Genomic DNA, 17,984 nt, shown 5'->3' on the forward strand with positions numbered 1-17,984 from the left:
ATGCCTCATGTTGTAAGTTTGGGGTTTGTGTATTCGGTTCCAAATTCAATTAAGAAAAAGTTGCTTTTTTTTTAATTGTTTCCTGCCTTTACCAAAGGGAGACAGACCCGTAAGCCGGTGGTTGCTGTCCTGGGCCGGGGGGAGGAGGAAGGTTCTGGACACTGAGGGGCAGGACACTCGGGCAGGGAAATGGGGCAGAGCACATGGTGTGTGTTCAGAAAACTGGGGCCTTCTGGATGGTTCCTACTGGGGTACTGGCTTTGCAGGAGCTCTCCTGAAGCCGGGGGCCCGTCCGTGGTCTGGTCAGGTCCCAGCAGGGGCACCTTTACCTGGGCTTGTCACCCACTCCCAGTGTCATTTGTTGCCTCTGAAAATTTTATAACAGAACTGGTTTTCAAAATGAGAATGTTGTTGTAGTTTGATAACCAAAGTCCACCTTGTTCATGAGAGCACTAGACCAGAGCCCGCCGGTGAGCCGGGCCGGACGGGCTCCAGCAAGGAAGCGGCCGGGGGCCCTGCAAGCCACTCGGGACCCGCCAGGAACGAGAGTGGCCTTGGGCCATAGGTGGTTCCACTCACAGCCAACATGAGTGACAGAGGTCGAAGCCGTGGCCGTGGCTCCGGAGGAACTGGGGAGGGCCCGACCGAGAGGTGCTCACGCCCTCTCTGAACGCCACGGCTCCCCAGCCTTTGCCCACAGCGCCCTCGTGTGGGCCCGTGAGCGCCCGACAGCAGCCACGGGCAGGGTCAGCCCGGCTGTCTGCAGTGGGGACAGGGGCCACCCGGTGGCCGTCCCGGAAACCTGCCCATCAGGGCCCACAGCTGCCCACCGCAAGCAGAAACTGCTGCTACGCTGGCTGTGCGTGGACACGAACTGTCTCTGGTCACACTTGGTCCAGCCTTTATCAAAGGGGAGGTGCTGTGTCACATGACGTAGAGAAGAAGGGGGTCAGAGTTTCTGTCCCCCTGCATCACCCAGGTAGGTCCTGAGATCCTGCACCTCCAGCCGTCCTTTTTGGGGTCAAGAACTTAGGACGTGTCATTTCTCTCCGCAGCGTTCCCAACTCCTGCCCGGCCAGTCCACGCGGAGCGGGGTCCTCCGGCTACCGCTTTGTTCAGAACGTGACCTCAGACCTGCAGCTGGCCGCAGAGTTTGCCGCGAAGGCCGCCTCAGAGCAGCAGGCGGACGCGTCCGGAGGGGACAGCCCTAAGGTCTCGGGACTCACGACGCATGTGGCCACGCGGCGGCCGGGCGCGGGGCACGGAGCGGGCGCGGAGGCGCCGGCGTGAAAGCGAGGCGCCCCCGGGGGGGACGGGACGCTGCGGGAATAGCCCGCTTGCTGGCGGCACGTTTGGGCACCGTGGGAGCTGCTCTCTCCCGCCCTGCACCCCCTTACTCTTCACCCTCGTCCCATCTGCCCGTGACGGGATGGATTCGGGGTGTTAACTTAATTAGTCTTTGAGGAAAAATGACAAGTTTTTCCTTACAGCTGTGTATCTTGGCTCATTCCCGTCTGATAGCTGTTTTGAAATCCTTTTGTAGAGGAAGTGAGAGATTTCTGCGTCTTCCCTGCGTGGGGCAGGCGCGGGCACTGCTCGCTCGTCGGGGAAGTGGGTGGCGGTCGCTGGGACGGGGCTAGGCGGGCACGCCGTAGCCGTGGGTCCGTGTGGGAAGGGCGCCCTGCCGGAGGGGCCGTGGGCGGCCGGGGCGTGGACGCCCTTCTGGAGCCGCCGACGCGCTGACCACGTGCTGCCTGTCTCCTCAGGACGAGTCGAAGCCGCCGTACTCCTACGCTCAGCTGATCGTGCAGGCCATCTCGTCCGCGCAGGACAGGCAGCTAACACTAAGCGGCATCTACGCCCACATCACCAAGCATTACCCTTACTACCGGACGGCTGACAAAGGCTGGCAGGTGAGGCCTCGAGCCCGAGAAGCCGGGCTCTGGGTCCGCTGCCCCGGAACAAGGGCGCCCACGGGCGGGTCGTGTTCTGAAAGCCCGAAAGCGGTACAGGGGTGTCCTCATCGGTGACCTGTGGTCTGTCTCCAAAGAGCCACAGCCCCTGGGAGTCGAAATAGTCTTCTTTCCCTCCAACGGCCAGAGCAGGGAGGGGCGATACGTATGCCTTGTTACGTTTTCACGCTGACCGCCCCTCGTAGTCCCGAGCTACTTTGGAAATGGGTGCACACGTGGGCCCAGACGGCAGCCCGCGTGCACGGGGACCGTCAGAGCTAACTTAGCTGTGTCTCACTTGTTTTGCCCACAGTCGCTGTTTCCCGCTGGCTACTTGATTTAGTACAGGTTTCAAACTTGACATACGCCTGGCCTATGGCTTGTCTGTCTGTTTCACTTTTTCTGGAAAGAATGCTGTGCTCGATTTTGATAGAAAAAAAACTACCACCGTGCCTTTGCACTTGCCAGTAAAACACAGTTACCTTGCCGGCCTGTGGAGCACCCTCGCTGGCATCACCTCCGGGCCGTCCCATCATCTTTGGTCTCGTGTCTGTTGCGTTCACATACGGAGTTTGTTTTGCCGCGTGCTAACTGGCGAATGTCTCTGCTTGTCCACAGAATTCAATCCGACACAACCTCTCTTTGAACCGCTACTTTATTAAAGTCCCTCGTTCCCAGGAGGAGCCTGGGAAGGGGTCTTTTTGGCGGATAGACCCCGCCTCAGAAGCGAAGCTCGTGGAACAGGCATTCCGGAAACGGAGGCAGAGGGGCGTCTCCTGCTTCCGCACCCCCTTCGGGCCGCTGTCGTCCAGGTAAGCCTCCGGGCTGCCCCTCGGTCAGAGGCCAGCTTCCACAGACGGCTCGTCATAGTAGCGTTTTGGGTACTTTAAACTTGTCACCTGTATTTCTCGAGCGAGACTGTCTTGAGGACCGGTGAGGTCTGTAACAGCAGAGTGAGTGGACAGCTCGCTGCCCCTCTGACCTGTCAGCTCTCAGCAGCCAACACTGTGACCGAAGTAGAAATTGGAACAATGGCGATGGTCACGTTGGTGAGGTCGGAATTCGGGATGTTTGAACGGAGCTCAGATTTTCCGGATCCCACGTTGCTTGGTAGGAACGTGGAGAGAAATTCTGTGAGAGTGACAAGGGTTAGTTTGTGGGGAGAGTACCACAGGCCCGGCCATGGAAACATCAGCCGCCCTTGTCCCACGCTTCCGCGGCCAGAGGCCACGGGGGCGGCCGGGCGCGTCCTCTCCTCCAGGCCTGTCCCGGCTTCCGGGACTTGCTGGCCACGACCGGTGCCCCCCAGGCTTGTGGGAGCATCACCCCAACCTCCGCCTGCATCATCCCGCCCTGTTCTCCCCGGGTGCGTGCGTCTAGAGTGCCCCTTTGAGGGCTCCGGTCACTGAGCTGGGGACCATCCTAGTGATTTCATCCAACTCCGTCACTTTCGTAAAGAGTTGACTCCAAGCAAGGCCCCCTTCTGAGGCACTGGTGGTTTCTGGGGACACAGTTCAAACCCTAGTGGTGACCAGCACTACGTTTCACTTGTAGATGAGCCTGTCTGCCAGCTGGGGCAGTGGTTACGGGGCTGGCCTTTTGCGCCCAGCACTGCCCGGAAACCCCGATAAGGAGTGTCTGTGGGAGGGCGTGGGGCGGGCCTGCCCCAGGGTCACCCTGGGAGTTAGGGACGCCATCTCGTGACGCAGCACAGGGGAGTGGCAGGCGGGAAACCCTCAGGCCGGGAGGGCAGCCCAGCACGGCTTCTGCGTGAGCTGTGTGTTACAGAGAGGGGGGCCTCTCGTGGCTGCAGAGCCCGGGTGGCCGAGGAGGGAGGCAGCTGGGTGGGAGGCGGGCAGGAAGCAGGGTGAGCTTGGTGCAGGGTAAGGTCCTGCTAGAGAGGGCTGACGACCGTCACAGCCTCGGGGACTGGGAGGGACCCAGGCCGACTACCAGTTGGAGCATGGGAATGAGCAGACAGGGTCCAGGCCTGGGTTGGAGTCAGACGAGCCAGCTGGCAGGTGGGAGAAGCAAGGGAGACTGGGGGCCCGGGGCGGGGGGACAGGGTGCCAGGTCCGTGCCCGGGGAGACCAGGGTGCCGCTCACGAGGGAGTTTATGGTGATAAATGAATGCAGAGTGAAGGCCACCGTGTCCCCCAGCTGCACCCAGGCAGTCCCGTCGTCCTGCCTCTGAGGGTTTGTGTTGACCCTGTGACTCAGCTCGCGGGACGAGAGTCCCCGTGCTGCATAGCCGGTCCTGGGCCAGCCTCACTGGCAGGAGCCGGACGGGATCGCCGTTTCGAACCAAGAGAACGGTGGCGGAGGGAGCAGCCTTTCCTGCGAGATGAATAGCCTGTAGGTGTGTCCTCTGTCCTGGTGGGGGCTTTGTGCCCATCCCAACAGAGCTCGTGATTTTAACACGGAACACTGAGCCACTTTTGCGGAAGCCTGGCGGGTCCCTTTCAGGAAGTCAATGCTCTGGAGCGTGGCTTTTGCTGGGAAGCCACGAATAACGTGGCGTCCTCCCGTTCGCTGGGTTCAGGGCCCGGTTGCCTTTCCGTGTATCGGACAGCATCGTTGTTGGTGTTGGAAACTCTCCGCAAGAACAGAAGAGCGTCAGGAAAAGCTGGCGCGGGTGACGTGTGAGACGCGGATGCGCCGACGTTCACATTCAGATGCCGTCTTCGTTCCTCGCCCCGCGTGCTTACCGCCGTGCTCCGTTCTCTCGTTGCTTCCGTAGGAGTGCTCCCGCCTCGCCCACCCACCCTGGGCTGATGTCCCCCCGCTCTAGCGGCCTGCAGACCCCAGAGTGCCTGTCTCGAGAGGGCTCGCCCGTTCCACACGACCCTGACTTCGGGTCAAAGTTAGCTTCTGTTCCAGAGTATCGGTATTCCCAAAGCGCACCCGGTAAGAGTGGTCTGGGGCCTTCACGCGACGTGGCGGAAGTGGGCCTCACGTGCGCAGGCTCAGCGGCCGCGCTCCTCCTCCGTGCAGGCTCTCCCGTCAGCGCCCAGCCGGTGATCATGACCGTGCCTCCCCGACCGCCCAGCCTGGTTGCCAAGCCCGTCGCCTACATGCCCGCGTCCATAGTGACGGCACAGCAGCCCTCCGGCCACGCCATCCACGTCGTGCAGCAGGCTCCCCCTGTCACCATGCTCAGGGTGGTCACCACGTCCGCCAGCTCCGCCAACGGGTACATCCTCGCCAGCCAGGCCTCGGCAGGAGCCGCCCACGAAGCGGCGGGCACAGCCGTGCTGGACCTGGGAAGCGAGACAAGAGGTGAGGCAGTCATGTGGTTCCCGGGCCGGGCTGGTGCCCGGAAGGTCGCCCGTCAGCCTGGGCTACGAGGCTGAAGGCCCGCGTGCTGGGGACACGCGCTCCCTCCGGGGGCCGAGGGTTCTCAGGCTGCTCCTCCTCGTCTCCCTGCTGCGGGTTTCTTGGGGAGCGTGTCCTTGTAAATCCGTGCTGTTTACCCTCCTCGGCGGTCGTGCCTTCGGGTGTACGTGACCCCGAGGAAACGGTGCGGGGCTGTGGGGCTTGAGGCCGTGGCCGGGGTCGGGGGGTGGGGGGAGCATTGCTCTGGGGCCCCCGGTGGGGAGTCCTTGGAAGTCGCTTAAAAACCGCTACAGGTTCCTACGGGAGGCATGTTGGGCCCAAGGAATAACGGGTGCTCGCGAAGGCAGCCCGTGGCATGGAAGATGCTGGCGGGAGCCTGACTCCGGGGCCTCCTTCTCGCGGCCCCCAGGCCTGTTGATCGCGTCATAACGACAAAGGCGTTTTGGGGAAGGAAGTCTGTGACTCCAGATGCAAACCTTTTCGTTCCAGATGATACCGTCTCTTCGTGTGTTTTTATGTTTCGGGTTGGTTAAAGTTCAGGCTCCGGCAGTGTTTTTCTAAAACCCTATTCATCGTTTTTCTCGTTTCAAATGTATTTCGTCGGTAGGATTTTTCTTTTGAGAAAAGTGTTTTCCCCAGCGCCGATGCCTTAAAGCCGCAGTCCAATCCCCCCGTAAACAGACTTCCTGCCGCGGCTCGTGTGGGCATGGGCGTGGGCCGCCGTGGCGGACCCGCGGGGTTCGCACACACTGTATTCCTGCAGGCCTGGAGGAGAAGCCCACCATCGCCTTCGCCACCATCCCCGCTGCTAGCCGCGTCATCCAGACGGTAGCCAGTCAGATGGCCCCGGGGGTCCCCGGCCACACGGTCACCATCCTGCAGCCAGCCACTCCGGTGACCATCGGGCAGCACCACCTACCGGTCCGGGCCGTCACTCAGAACGGGAAGCACGCGGTCCCCACCAACAGTTTAGCCGGCAGCACTTACGGTGAGGCCCTGCCCGGCCCCTGCCCCTCTGCGCCCGGTCGCTCTGCGCGGAGCGCCTGCCGTGCGAGAACGGTCGATCCCTCTGTGCCCTCGGCGCGGGGGGCTTGCCGGTCAGGCCGGGGCCGGCGCCCTGCCGAAGGCAGAGTCCTCACGGCCCAGCGCTCACACCCGTGGGGTCGGAAAATAGACGGAGGTGGGCGGCGAGTCCCGGCGGGAACTGAAGCAGGGGTGCAGCCGCAGGGAGGGGGCGGGGGCCCCGGGCGTCCGCAGAGATCAGCAAGAGGAGGGCCCCCAGGCGAGAGCAGGGTCAGGTCGGGGAGGGCGCGGCCCTCGAGGCCCAGCCGGCGAGGGGCCGGGATCCGGGTGCCCGCGTGGTCGGCCCGGCCCTCCCGCAGCGGCTCCCCGTGTGCCGCTCTCGGCCGTTCGCCAACGCGCACCTCTCTTTCCTCCGCTCCCAGCCCTCACCAGCCCCCTACAGCTCCTGGCGGCCCAGGCGAGCTCATCCACACCGGTGGTGGTCACGCGGGTGTGCGAGGTGGGGCCCGAGGAGCCGGCGGCGGCCGCGGCCACCACCGCCACCGCCCCGGCCACCGCTGCCTCCGCCGCCTCTTCCACCGGGGAGCCCGAGGTCAAAAGGTCGCGCGTAGAGGAGCCCAGTGGGACTGTGACCGCGCAGGCCGGGGTGATCACAGCCGCCGGCCCGCAGGGACCCGGAACCGGGGAGTGAAGACGCCTGCCTACGGGCCGAGTGGGACGCTCGCCATAAGGGATTCTGGAGCCAGGCCCTGACCGCCGACCCCCCTGCCGCTTGCGGACCGCGACAAGAAGGCTCCACGGTGACCTGCGCACGTGCCAAACGGACAGGACGGTCTCGGCCTCCACCCGCACCTGGACGCACTCGTCCTCCCTGTTCTGTCTCCTGCCCCTGCTGTGGTTTAAAACAAAACACATAAACAAGTTCAGACCGCTGATTGTATGATTCGGGAATTGTTTGTTTTTATTTCCTTCTCTCCTGCACCGTCTTCTCTCCTGGGCCCGTGGCCGAGGGCGTGGGGGACGAGGCCGCGGCCCGGCGCCTGGAGGAACGGATCACGGGCAGACTTAGCCGCGAGCAGAGGCGAGGCTGCCGGAGCACCCGTGGCCCCCGGAGGCCCAGACGGAGGAGGCCGTCGTGCGAGGGAGGGGACGGCAGCGGCACGGGTCCTCTCTGCAGCGGATTGGGAGAAAGGCAGGAGCGTCCCGTGGGGTTTTCTCCCTAAAGTAGCGACACAGAAAGCATTGGCATTAATCTGGGGTGCGGGGCTCAGGCTTGGCTTTCTTATTTTGTTGCAACGGTGGGATTCAGGCTTCGTCTCAAATCTGAGATCAACACGAAAGGAAGCAGGTGTCTGTGAGGTCTGTGTCTGTGGACAGCGTGACGGCCGTAGGCCTGGGCTTCTTACTGGCATTAATCCTGTGACGAGTCAGTCCTGCCGCTCTGTCTGCTAACTTCAAGAAAGATCGACGGCCTCCCAGACTGGCGTTCGGGGCGGAAAGCTGTGTGGGCGGGAGCGGCCGAGGGTCCTCGTCCAGAGGCCCCGAAACCGGGAATCGGCGAGCCCTGTGTCCTCCGCGGGCCCGGGGCCCCGGTGCCTGGATGCCATGGGACGCACAGTGCTGGCGGGCGCCTCTCGGATACCGTCAGCAAGTGGTGGTCGCTTTACCACCCGACACGTACCTCCTGCTGTAAGTCAGGCCGTATCCTGTGCCCGCAGTGCCGGGGCCACACCGCCCCTGTGCTCGGCTCTTGCTGCCTCCATCGGTCTTGCCTGCGACCTGGCCGCGTGACCAGCGAGTGACGCCAGGCTCCCCGGGACCGAGGCCCTGCGCTCACAGACGCCCCGTGCCTCCTGGAGCCGTCACCACAGCCGGAGGTGAGGCCGCCGCACTCCTGGTTTATAGCCCAGTTTGGGGTCCACGTTCTAGCTCTTCAGCTCCTCTCGGAGAACATTCTCAGGAAACGTCAAGTGGTCTGTGAAAAGCGACTCTAAACTCGGCCGGCCACCCCAGCACTGGTTTTTCTGACGGTGGACACCGGGCCCTGCACACAAGTCCAGTAGGAACAGTTTTTCTTCCTGGAAGTCACCTGTCCTCAGCATCGGTCTCCAACCAGCAAAGCTGCCTCCCCAGGCCCCCGCCCCAGCGGCAGTGACAGGGAGCGAGCTCGGCCCCTAAAGCCCCCGAGAGAAGGAGCGGGCCTAGTGGGCCAGGTCAGGCGCCAGCTCGGAGCGAAGGAGAAACCGCAGAACAGTCTCGAGGCCGTTCAGGCAAGACGGGCTTATGTGCCAAGCGTGGCCAGGCCGTGGCCGGGGCGGGCGGACGGGCTCTGTCTCACTGCCGTGGTCATCAGTCGCCGAGGACAAATACAGAGTGTCCTCCCGTCCGGCCTGTGACACCTGGTCCGACATTCTTCAAGCCCCAAACTGCTCGTGTCTGTGGCACCAACTTCAACTGGGAGAGAAGCTCTTCTGTGAAGTCCTCACCCACTGCCTCCGGTGACACTGGGGTGGAAGTGGCCGGGCGTGCCGTCCTCGGTGATGGGAAACCGCACTCTGTTCCACGTTGGCGATTTCTGTTTCATAAACTCTGTCCTTTGCCGCAGTGTCTGGTGTGTGCGTGAGAGGGCAGGTGGGGTGGTGGGTGTCGCACAGGCAGTCTGCCCCCTGCGAGGGCCTCACCTGGGAGGATCCGAACCCAGGGCCTGCCTTCAGGTCGGCTGTCAGGAGGTCCTGCCGAGGGGACTGTATCTGCTCACCGGCCGGCAGGACGGCCCCAGGTTTGCCCCCGTGGGAACGCTGGGCCGGCAGCCTGCACGGGACACGCAGGACAGTGTGGGCGCGGAAGAGCCTCGGGCCTTCGCCAGGTCTGGTGAGTCTGGCGCCGACCCTTTGCTTGCCCGGCTTTGGAGACGCTTTGGTTTCCGTTCGTTTTTGGTGATGACCCACCCCATGTTCGGGCAGTGGTTCCAGGAGAGGGAAGACGAGAGAGGGCAGGGTGTCCATTGGTGGGTTCTGCCTCGTGGGGAGCTCACGGGACTGAGAAGGGCAGGGCTAGGCCTTGGGGGAGCTGCCCGTCCGGGCTCACAGACGGTGGGCATCTGGGTGGGTTCACGGTCCTCCGACCCAAGAGCGGGCCTGCTGCCCACCCTTGGCCTGGGACTGGTGGCCGGAAGGCTGAGGGCAGCCTGCACCTGGGGACCAGATGCACCTTAGAGTGAAAAGGTCGTTCCGTGCCCCCGGAGCCGACCGAGTGATGGTCTCCCCCCCCCACACTGGAAGCAGGAGTGCCAGGCTATAAACGACCAAGGAACCGCGGCCCTCAGAATCTGGCCACGTGTGACCCGACACAGGTGTGGGTTGTAGAGGGTGGGCCAGCCCCCACCAGTTGGGGAGAAGCGGAAACAGCTCGATCCCGGCACCATCCTGGTGTCAGTGTGGTCTCAGGGGTCTCAGAACCTTCTCTTTGGTCACCCGGGGGCCCAGGTGCGTGTGAAGGGGGCGGCCAGGCAGGTGTGCGGGCTTTGGGAAGGGCCCGCCTCCCCTGCGTCGCGACACAGGGCACTCGGGCCCTCTCCCCCTGGCAACCGGCTTCCCTTCTGTCTGCTGCTTGACCTGTTGCCCCGTCGACCGGCACCAGATGCAGGAAAATACCCTCTCTGCACAGGAAGGAAGTCACAGAAGTAACTACTCAGTAGCTGAGCGTTTCCCACCTGGATGGTCTGGTGGGCAGTGGAAGGAAAAGGCCTGTACCCAGAGCTCACAGGCCGTGTCACGGGGCCCAGTGAGTGCCACGGTGCGGGGCGCAAAAGGCCACAGAGGCACGGCCCCTGCCACCGTAGCGTGGACCTCACGAGCGGTCCGCGTCTTTCTTGCCGCGGACGCTGTCCTGAGTGGTGCAAGGACAGGCTGAGGCAGAGCGTCAGGGGCTCCGGCAGACGTCCTTTTCCACCTTCTCTGTAAAGTCGTAAAGGTAACAGGGCTCACGTTCCCCGGTGAGGTTAGACACCTGCCAGAACCGCCCCCACCCCTGTCCTGGGACACAGCCCTCTCGGCCTCGGCCCACGCCCTGGGGACCGCAGGACCGATGGCCGGGTGCACTGAGCCCCGCGCTGGGGGGGAACAGGTCCGCGTGCTTACAGCCGCTCCCGCCAACTCCCCGCTCTCGGTCCGGTGGGTTCACGTTCGAGGTTTGCGGTCTTCCTTTTGTTCTCTGTTTAACAGCCAGGCCAAATTGCGAAGGTGACGAGGGATTTCTGAGTCACTAAAATGACTATTCTGTGATTCTCGAGCTGGCGGGGTGGGGGTGCCGCCACGGCCGGGGGGTGGGGGCCCCGCTGCGCCCCGATGGGTTCAGCGGGGACCTCCTGGTCCCTTTCCTGCTCCTCACCGGGGCTGGCGGAAGACCAGTTTGGGGCTGTGGGCGTGATTCAATCAGTGTTCTCCTTTCCTCTGAGACTGGGTCTCCGTGGAGCATCCAGAGGGAGCGCACAAGGTCGCTCCATTCAGAGTTCAGGAGAAGGAGAAGGCGTGCCTTTGGCCTCGGGATCAGTTTCTTTACAGAGACAAAAAGAGGCCTCATTTGAAAAAAGATGCTTAGTTGAACGTGTAGTTGAACGTGAGAAAGCGTCAGGGAAGAAACGATGTTCCCCGAGCTCTTAGAGCCCAGAAGTGAGTCCCGTGGGTGTGTGTTTCTCCAAACGCCTCACATTCCGCTTTGCCCTCGAGCGACTGTGTGTGGGACGCAGGACCATCTCGGGGTCACACAGCGCCGCCCCCCGCGCCCCTGAGAGGCGGTAGCTCCCCCAGAAAAGGGGTCAGGGCAGCTGTGCGCACAGATGCTGAGGGGATCGTGAGCTGCTTATTTTAGGCACCGCGACTCTCTGCGGGTCCCAAGAGGCAGAGCTGCTAAGAGGAAGCCCGGCCACGTGGCCGCCAGTCCCCACTAGGCCCCCCGACCCACAGTCCCCACCAGGCCCCCCGACCCACAGCCCCACTGCTAGCTTGGCTTAAAGCAAAGAACGTCTCCTCCCAGCCCCCCGCAAGCCGCCTTTGTGATACCTCAGCCTCGAAGCAATATTTTCTGAGAAGAATGTAAGTTTGTCCGCGTGCCCGTGTGGGGCTGCCCTCCAGACGGGCCTCCACAGGGGTGGCCGCGCCCGCAGTCTTTTGCAGGGTGTCTGTCCCTCGTTTTCAGCTTGTTTTCCAGTTTTATACGGTCCTTTCCTTTTACGCATTCTGTCCCGAGGCCTCGCCTCCCGCGTTAGGTTTTAAATGCTCAGGACCTGGCCGGGTGGGTCCTCGGCAGCCCCAGGAGCTGGCCGAGGTCTCCACTGTTGTCCCTGGTGCCGGCTCCAGGACGGGACTTTGTGACGCAGCCACAGGCACGTTCTCCAAACTGAAATAACACAGGACCGCTTGCCCGGCTGCGTTTAAGGAAAATCGTTTTCCTCCTGCATTGAGCGAGGCCACCGCCTGTCCCGCAGAGTCCTCAGGGGCCCCAGGCCGTGTGGGGCCGTCTCTGCCAAGGCGCTCGGCAACCCCGGCTCGGCCCTGCGGCCACCTGGAGGTTCGCTCCACTACCTGCCTCTCCACCGTGTCCTAGGAGGTCCGCGCAGAGGCACCAGGGCCCCAGGAAGAAAATAGGGGTGCTGCCTGCGCCCGCTCCCCCCAGGAGGGGGGACACAGGACAGCTAAAGGGAGGTCGGACGTCCGCAGGATCACTTCTGCGAGCCTGACGGACCCCACGGTGCCTCCGCCACATAAGAGCGAGTGTCCGTGCCGGCTGCTTGCGGGAGGCCCGGCTCCCATCTCGAAAATGACCCCTGCCTCCACCCCCAGACACACGCCTGGTCCCCGGGACGCTGGAGCGCAGCCAGCTAGTGGTTGGAGGCCCTCCTGCCGGTCGCTCCCAATCGGGGCTTCCTCTGAAGCTTTGCCCGCCGCCCGGGGCTGAGGCTGCACTGCATTGCTACACAGGATTGGGAGGAAATTCTTCGCGTTAGTGAGGCTTGGGGACCCCGTCTCTTTCAGTTCTCCTAACCGCTGGTTTTGGCCGTGAGGATTCAGCAAAGAGTGAACGGAGCAGTGACTTCATTTCTGGGCATGTCTGTCCCCGTTCCTGGCACCTGCTGGCATCTGGGTGCACTGGGGAACGTGAGGGGCAGGCCCCAGGGGCCGGCAGGAGGCGGAGCTGCGTCCGCTGCTCCCTCCGCAGGTTCTGGTCTCGTCCCAGGCGGGCCGGCGAGTCTCCAGGCGGCTCTCTCCTCTTTGCTCCAACCCAGGTATTTTAGGACTCAGATGATAATTGGAAGAATTCTGGCTTATTCTCTTTGGGAATCTCTTCTGGAATAGTTTGCTCATTTGATTCATCTAAATATTTATTGGTGGTTTACTCCGCGTCAGAAACAGTAGAAAGTGCTGGGGAGGCCAGGCCCGGGAGGGATGCGGCCGTGTAGACAGGCCATGTGCCCTGGGTTGCTGTTACATCGTCTGGCACATTGCACGATGTTTTCCTTAGCTGCAGTGGCAGGGCTGTTCCTCTGAGCTGTCTCCCAGAGTCCCGAGGCACCCAGTGACCTGTCGCCCCGAGTGCTGAGCCAGCTGGCCGCACCGCAAGAGGGCTTTGACTCGGGTGGGTTTTCCCCGCACAAAGTTAACCGGCGTGAAGGATGTCAACCTGTGCCTGCTGCCTCTTAAGCTCATCACGTCTAAGTTTCTGTGTTAACTGACCCAGATTCCTCCTCCTCTCCTTTTTTAATCCACAAATACGGGATTTAAAATCAAGCATTGGCCCTTCCCTGCTTCCCTCCCAGCTCCCTGCCCGGAAGGCTTTCTGGATCCCCGGATACTTAATTTACGCGGCTCAGTCTGTATTTCAGGATGGGGTGAAGGAGGAATGAGACAAAAGTGGGACCCAGACTCTCGCCCGGATCAGCCCCGCAAACCCCGTGCCCGCAGCACGGCCCACATGATGAGGGATTAAACCAGTACAGAGTCTTGTTACCTTCCCTGTAAAGTGACTGGGGGGGGGGGGGGGCGGGTGTTGGGGGTGAGTGCACGCGTGAGCGTGTTTGTACAGTGGCTGTCTGAAGTATCTTTTCACCGTATGTTTCATCATCAGTGCTTGAAAAGCAGTGGTTGCCCACGCAGTGGAGACTTGGGTTCTGGCACGCTGGATGGGAAAGTGGCTTGTGCTGCAGGGCTCGGCTCCCTGGGCCCACGGCGGGCGTCCGTATGCGGGAAGCCCTCCCGGGAGGGACCCAGATGCCCTGGCAGGTGGCAGGTGGCAGACGGCCCGCGGTCCCGTCCGCTCCCGTCCTCGGAAAGACGAGAGGCCCACCTCACTGGGCCTGCCTGCGTTTTCGTTTCAAATGGGATACAGTATTTTTTTAATAAGGAGCCATACTTTTTTTTTTTTAAAGTTTGAGATCTGAATGTGATTTCTAATTGTATCAGACGTTAATGTTTTAAAGCTATAACAAAGTTGCAAATTTCTACTTTTTGTTTTCCATTTATTTTAACTGTCCTTTTATCTATTAAATTGTTGTATGTGGATGGGGAAGTTCTGTTTCTCCTCTTAGCATTTGTTTCTATAACCAGAAATAAAATTATATATTACAGAAGTGACCCGGGGCTCTGTGTGGTCCTTCTGAGTGACTGCTGAGGGACAGACGGGTGGACACCCAGCCACTGTCTGCTCCCTGGCACGGGGCGGGGTGGGGGGGGGGTGCCTGACCCCAGGGGGCCGTTCCTGGGGAAGGTGTGTTTTCTCCCACTGTGCCCGGTAGCCCTTTCCCGGGAAGAAGCCAACGGACAGGTGCCTGTGATTTCCTGGCCTGGCCTGGGCCCCGGGGAGTTCCCTGAGTGTGCGTGTTTGCAGCTCCAGGGACGGGAGGACAAGTCACATCTGCCCCTGGACGGAGAGGGGCCGGCGGAGCCTCCACCGGCTCCCAGGCACCGACCGCGAAGCTGGGGAAGCCCACCGACGCCCGTAGCCGCCTCGCAGGTGGGCCCTCGCACCCACCAGGGGCGGAGCCTGGACAGACTTGGGTTCACAGTTCAGCGGGGGGGGGGCTTCCGCCTCCAAGAAGCCCTGTTTCTTCATCTGCAAAATGGGGGCCCCTGCCTCACAGTGTTCTGTGCATTAAAGGCCATCGTGCACGTCAGCTGCGGTGAGAGCCCCCCCCCCGCTTTGCAGAGCCCGGCCGGGTTTACGATTTCAGCCGTCATAAGAAGGGTGCCAGTCCTGACTTGGGATTTCATAGAAACGTGCATTTGTCACAGACGCATCTTTGGTCAAGGTTCTCCAGCGTTTGTGCACGTGACCCCGTCACCTCGCCGAGCCAAACAACTGGCCTCTCTCGGGTTTTGCGGTTGCCTGCGGTTGTAACTGAAGCTTGAACCCTGCTTTCCTTCACCTTACCCCACCGCCATCGCAAGATGCTAACTGTAAGCCTGAGCTCAACCTTAACAGTCGGGACATTTCAGGATTTTAGCCGAATAACGAGCAAGAGTGAGAATAAGCCCTGTGAGCTGCGCTGGCTAGTTAGCGTCCTTCTGAAACGTGTAGCTTTTTAAGTCTCGGTTTTTCTTTAAGGTTTTTAAAATTGATTTATTTGGGGAAAGAGAAGGGGAGAGGGGGAGAGAGAGAAAATCCTAAGCAGGCACTGCGCCGTCCGTGCAGAGCCCCATGTGGGGCTCGAACTCCCAAACCGTGAGATCGTGACCTGAGTCAAGATCAACAGTCGGACGCTTAACCGACTGATCCACCCAGGCGCCCCAAGTTTCAGTTTTGATCAAGACGACCATTTCTCACTAGTAAGACCTTAAGATGCCAGTTTATACAAATGGAAACATTGTTGTAAGAAGCAGTCAAATATCACCCTTGGGAAGGTGCTTGGGGTGTGTGTGCGCGGAGAGGGAGGGAATGGCCCCGGCACACAGCCAAGCTCTCGGTGCAGGCGAAGCCGCTTCGTGAAGCGGGGTGCGCGCCAAAGCCAGCGGGCGCACCCCCCCCCGCAGACGACAGACTGCGTCCCGGCTGCGTGCACAACTGCCAGAATCCGGAAGACAGCCGAGTCATTCTTCGCCGACGGTAGAGCGGCGAGCGGCGACCCGCCCTGCAGTCACACGCCGAACACAACACGGCTCGAGACCGCCACACGGACGCCTCTCGGGACGTCGGGCTGAGCCACGGGGAAGGCTAAATGCCGTCGGCTGGCACGTGTAGGAAGCGTGAGCAGGCAGCACTAAGGCACGGTGACAAAAGCGAGGCACCGCGAGCCAGCGGGGCGGTGGCCGTGCGGCCTCGCATTGGTGTGCGGGGTCTGCTCGTGAGAGCCGCCTGCCACACCTCCGGGAATTTTGTGAGCCCGTTGCTAAAGCCATCGGTAAAAATTTTAATTCTCGGGGCGCCTGGGTGGCGCAGGCGGTTAAGCGTCCGACTTCAGCCAGGTCACGATCTTGCGGTCCGTGAGTTCGAGCCCCGCGTCGGGCTCTGGGCTGATGGCTCAGAGCCTGGAGCCTGTTTCCGATTCTGTGTCTCCCTCTCTCTCTGCCCCTCCCCCGTTCATGCTCTGTCTCTCTCTGTCCCAAAAATAAATAAACATTGAAAAAAAAATTAAAAAAAAAAATGTTAATTCTCTAAGTTACACTGGAAACAAAGGTAGTGAGTACTCGACTCGTCACTCGCTGCCACCTGTCCCTGTGTTCCTGGGCCACCCCCTCCCATGGCGTCCGTACAGCGGGCGGACCGTCCGACCGTAACTGGCTCCCCGGGCTGCCCAGTGACGTCGCGTCGGCAGCTTGGAATTCTGCCATTTGGGGAGTATTTACACCGCGGAAATTATCAAACGCTACGAGCCAGCCCCTGTGCCCCCCCAACGAGCTAGCTGAACGTTTACTTTCGTACCACTGAATGATAGAAATGACAGAGCTCGTTGAGTTCACTCAGAATTGGTGTTCCTCATGTTTTACCTCAATAAACATTTTTTTAAGCTATGAAATTAGTACTTGAACTCCTTTCTAGGTCTCCAGTTTTGTAGGTCTAAATGCCGTTAACCTTTGAATTTTAAATTTTTTTCACGTTTATTCATGTTTTGAGAGACAGAGAAAGTGCGAGCAGGGGAGGGGCAGAGAGAGAGGGAGACAGAATCGGAAGCGGGCTCCAGGCTCCGAGCTGTCAGCGCAGAGCCCGACGTGGGGACTCGAACCATGGACCACGAGATCATGACCTGAGCCGAAGTCAGACATTTAACTGCCCGAGCCACCCAGGCTCCCCAGTGCCATTAACCTTTGGGCCTGATGTCTATGCGGTGGCCCAATGAGCCAGTAAACTCGCATCAAAACCACGGGTCATTAGTGAGCTATCCGCCGGTATTTTCACACCCAACTTCCCGTGTGTTCGTGATTCCAGGGCTGGGGCTCTGCAGACCCGGCCCCACGGAGCCAGCCTCTCCCTTCAACACGAAACACGGGTGCTCCCGCAAGGCGGGAGGGTGCTTCCTGCTCCTGGCCGCTTCCTGCAGCAAACGCTCCAGCAACGGCAGGGCAGTGGATTGCAGTTAGATTTTGCAGCCCGGCCCGGGGCCAGCCGCCCGCAGGTGCCTCCTCCCCTCCGGGCTCTGGGACAACCCCCCCCCCCCCCCCCCCCGCCCCACCTGCTGCCCATTCCCCACTCCCGGCAGCAGCTGCGACTCCCCGTGCCTACGGGATCAAACAGAACAGCCAGGTGCTTCTCGCCTGACTGGCCCCGACCTGTGCCAGCTGGGCCGAGTCCGTGCCTGCCCCGCGCGCAGGCTCAGCGGCTCTCAGGACTTGACCTCCACGGCCCCGCCTTCTCCCAGACGCTACTTTTCTGGCCCTTCCTCTGCAGGCAGCGCACAGTGTGGCTGCCACGGGGACCCTCCCCCCCCCCCCCCCCCCCCCGGTTCCGAGCGCCTCTCTGCTGACAGGTGTGTGACCTTGGGCGCCTTCCCCAGTTTCAGCTTCAGTCCACCCATCCTTCAAATGGTGGTAATAAAACCGCTCGAGCTGTCCCCCGGTTCGAGGAGATCATTGACCTGCGGTGCTGGGCATGGGGCAGGCCTCCCGTAAAGACCGCCCAGGACAGACTCCCTTCGCCAGCTCCCTTCCTCGGCACTCTGCGGCCCCGTCTCCAGGTCCCCGGCACCAGCCGCCCTCAGCACCTCCTGGGTGCCGGCGCGGCATCTCAGACCGCCACGTCCGGGATTCTGGCAGGTGAGTGCCTGGCTGGTCCTCCCTCCGCCCCCTCTCCGGCATCAGGTGTGTCCTTACTGCTCATCCCTCAGAGGCCCCCCTGCCCCACCACCCTGCCCAGACACCCGACTTCCCACAGCGCACTGCTTTCACTCAGCTTTTTCTTCCCTCCATATCACTTACCACTGCTAGGCAGCTGTGCATTTGCATAGTCGATCATTGCCCACCTGCTGACTGTAAGCTCCCTGGGGGGGGAAGGCCCCCCCTCCCCTGTTCCCTTGTTCTCCAGAACCTGAAACAGTAGCACAGTGAAGGGACTCAGTCATTGCTCGCTCGTTGAATGAGTGACTCCCCAAACTCCTCCTCTTCTGCCCCAATCCCAAGGGAATGGCACCTCCCGGAAAGCCAGAATCCTGCTGTTGCCGTGATTTGTCCCTGTTCGCCCTCCTGTCCC

The 17,984-nt window shown here is 61.5% G+C and overlaps 1 protein-coding gene across 2 annotated transcripts in view; it reads left to right on the plus strand.

Moving 5' to 3' along the window:
- Nucleotides 1-13,939, plus strand: part of FOXK1 (forkhead box K1) — a 69,626-nt gene extending 55,687 nt beyond the window's left edge. The window contains exons 3-10 of one of the 2 annotated variants that reach the window (XM_086691312.1): nucleotides 1,056-1,212; nucleotides 1,767-1,913; nucleotides 2,571-2,764; nucleotides 4,495-4,587; nucleotides 4,693-4,859; nucleotides 4,947-5,231; nucleotides 6,052-6,276; nucleotides 6,734-13,939. In XM_086691312.1, the coding sequence (XP_086547438.1) occupies nucleotides 1,056-1,212; nucleotides 1,767-1,913; nucleotides 2,571-2,764; nucleotides 4,495-4,587; nucleotides 4,693-4,859; nucleotides 4,947-5,231; nucleotides 6,052-6,276; nucleotides 6,734-7,002 (1,537 nt within the window). In that variant the 3' untranslated portion in view covers nucleotides 7,003-13,939. The remainder of the gene's footprint in view (nucleotides 1-1,055; nucleotides 1,213-1,766; nucleotides 1,914-2,570; nucleotides 2,765-4,494; nucleotides 4,588-4,692; nucleotides 4,860-4,946; nucleotides 5,232-6,051; nucleotides 6,277-6,733) is intronic. The other variant, XM_086691313.1, reaches the window with a different exon arrangement.
- The last annotated feature ends 4,045 nt before the right edge of the window (nucleotides 13,940-17,984 follow it).

This window comes from Puma concolor, chromosome E3 (genome assembly GCF_028749965.1).
Source record: "Puma concolor isolate L17-30 chromosome E3, mPumCon1.1.hap2, whole genome shotgun sequence".
Lineage (NCBI taxonomy): Eukaryota > Metazoa > Chordata > Mammalia > Carnivora > Felidae > Puma > Puma concolor.